The 1,561-nt window shown below is 32.6% G+C and overlaps 1 protein-coding gene across 1 annotated transcript in view; it reads right to left on the bottom strand.

Annotated features, from left to right (window-relative positions):
* mars1 (methionyl-tRNA synthetase 1) overlaps positions 1–1,561 on the bottom strand; it is a 38,381-nt gene that overhangs the window by 5,601 nt on the left and 31,219 nt on the right. Inside the window, exon 14 of the mRNA XM_016251849.1 lies at positions 68–176. Coding sequence (XP_016107335.1) covers positions 68–176 — 109 coding nt within the window. The remainder of the gene's footprint in view (positions 1–67; positions 177–1,561) is intronic.

The raw sequence follows: 1,561 nt of genomic DNA, 5'->3' as shown, positions 1-1,561 counted from the left end.
ATCTCAAATAATGTTATTTCTTTCTCTGTACATGAATTCCGATCTTATTAACGGCGTGTCACATGACTCGCCTGTCACCGTCTCCTCCTTTGATCTTCTTCCAGGGCTCGTTAAGCTGCATGTACTGATTCCCGTGACGAGAGATGTTGAGGATGCACTTCAGAGCGTCACGGATCCTGAACAGACACACGATGAGAGTCTTCACACATGTGCATTATTACCACACAAACGTGCTCATCAGAAATAAATGCTGCTGCTCGTTTAACAATGGATTTCCAACACATTTGCAGTTTTTGTGGTAACTGGGTAAGACCACAAAGGCGCAAAAGGGTCAAAAATTAACTATTCAATATCCCCATACTTACCCAGCTGACTGATTACATTACATTTTTTGTAAGTTTTCTGAAATGTTATGTTTAAATATGCATATGGCGCATTATCTGAGTGAATGTGCACTAATTTGCATACATTTCCAGAACAGAAATCTGAATATTGAATCACGCGAGGATCAAAATTCTTGTTTGATTTTGTCGACATATTAAAGGATTTTGGATTTCTCCACTCATCACTCCATGAATCAGAAAATACTGTCAACAGACAGAAACAAACACATTTTCACCACGATTTTAGAAATATAATGTTATAAATAATGCGAGTGAGATGTAAACAAGCGTTCAGAATATAGATCGGAATAAAACTGTAAAGTTTAGAGTAAGTGCTGCCGATAATTAGTCGTGCAAGAGCATTTTAAGAAATTATTTTATAGACATCATACTCAAACAGAGCTGTTTCTAGCTGATAAAATTATATAGAAATATATGTGTGTGTGTGTATATGCAACATAATAATAATATATGTACATATGTTGTTACTTGTATAAAAATGCAAAAAGTTTAACAATAAAATTGTATAAGTTTTTATAATTATTATACATGTATATTTTACATGAAAATATATTTTATATAAAATATATAAAAGTATTTTTCTGAAATAACATTTTAAAATTAAGAAGAAAAATTGTATATATGAGCATAATGACATTTTTTTATGTAATTATTTTATACATTTCAAATTTTTTAAATTAAATTTTTTCCTTTTTAATATTATTATATATATATATATATATATGTATATTTATTTATTTATTTTTTTCAGACTTTTAGAAGCAGTTTTCTTTCCACTATTCTGAAAGAAAAAACAAACAAACAAAAACAAACACAACACGTAATGAAAAGTCAAATATCTCCAAATCTCTCCGTTTTTTGGCTGAAGTGTCTTGCCTTAAGGATGTCAAAGAATCATCTTCTACAATGAGTTTCTGTGCTATTCTGAGTTTGTGAACCACCACTGATCTGATATTTCCCGGTAACTCTGATCTATAGAGGAATTACCTGCTGAAATATTACAGAGCTGAGCAAAGCCAGACAAATGTAATTACAGGCTGGAAATCAGAGCTGATCCTGACATGACCGTGAGAGACCTGCGTCAGCAGAATCTGTGTGTTTCTCGCGCGAGGAACTGACCTGACTTTATCCAGCAGCTGGATGTACTGCTTGAGCTC

Source organism: Sinocyclocheilus grahami, unplaced genomic scaffold, assembly GCF_001515645.1.
Source record: "Sinocyclocheilus grahami isolate Dianchi unplaced genomic scaffold, SAMN03320097.WGS_v1.1 scaffold1073.1, whole genome shotgun sequence".
NCBI classification, from domain to species: Eukaryota; Metazoa; Chordata; class Actinopteri; order Cypriniformes; family Cyprinidae; genus Sinocyclocheilus; species Sinocyclocheilus grahami.
Note: the sequence above shows the minus strand (reverse complement) of the source record. Positions and strands in the feature narration are given on the sequence as shown.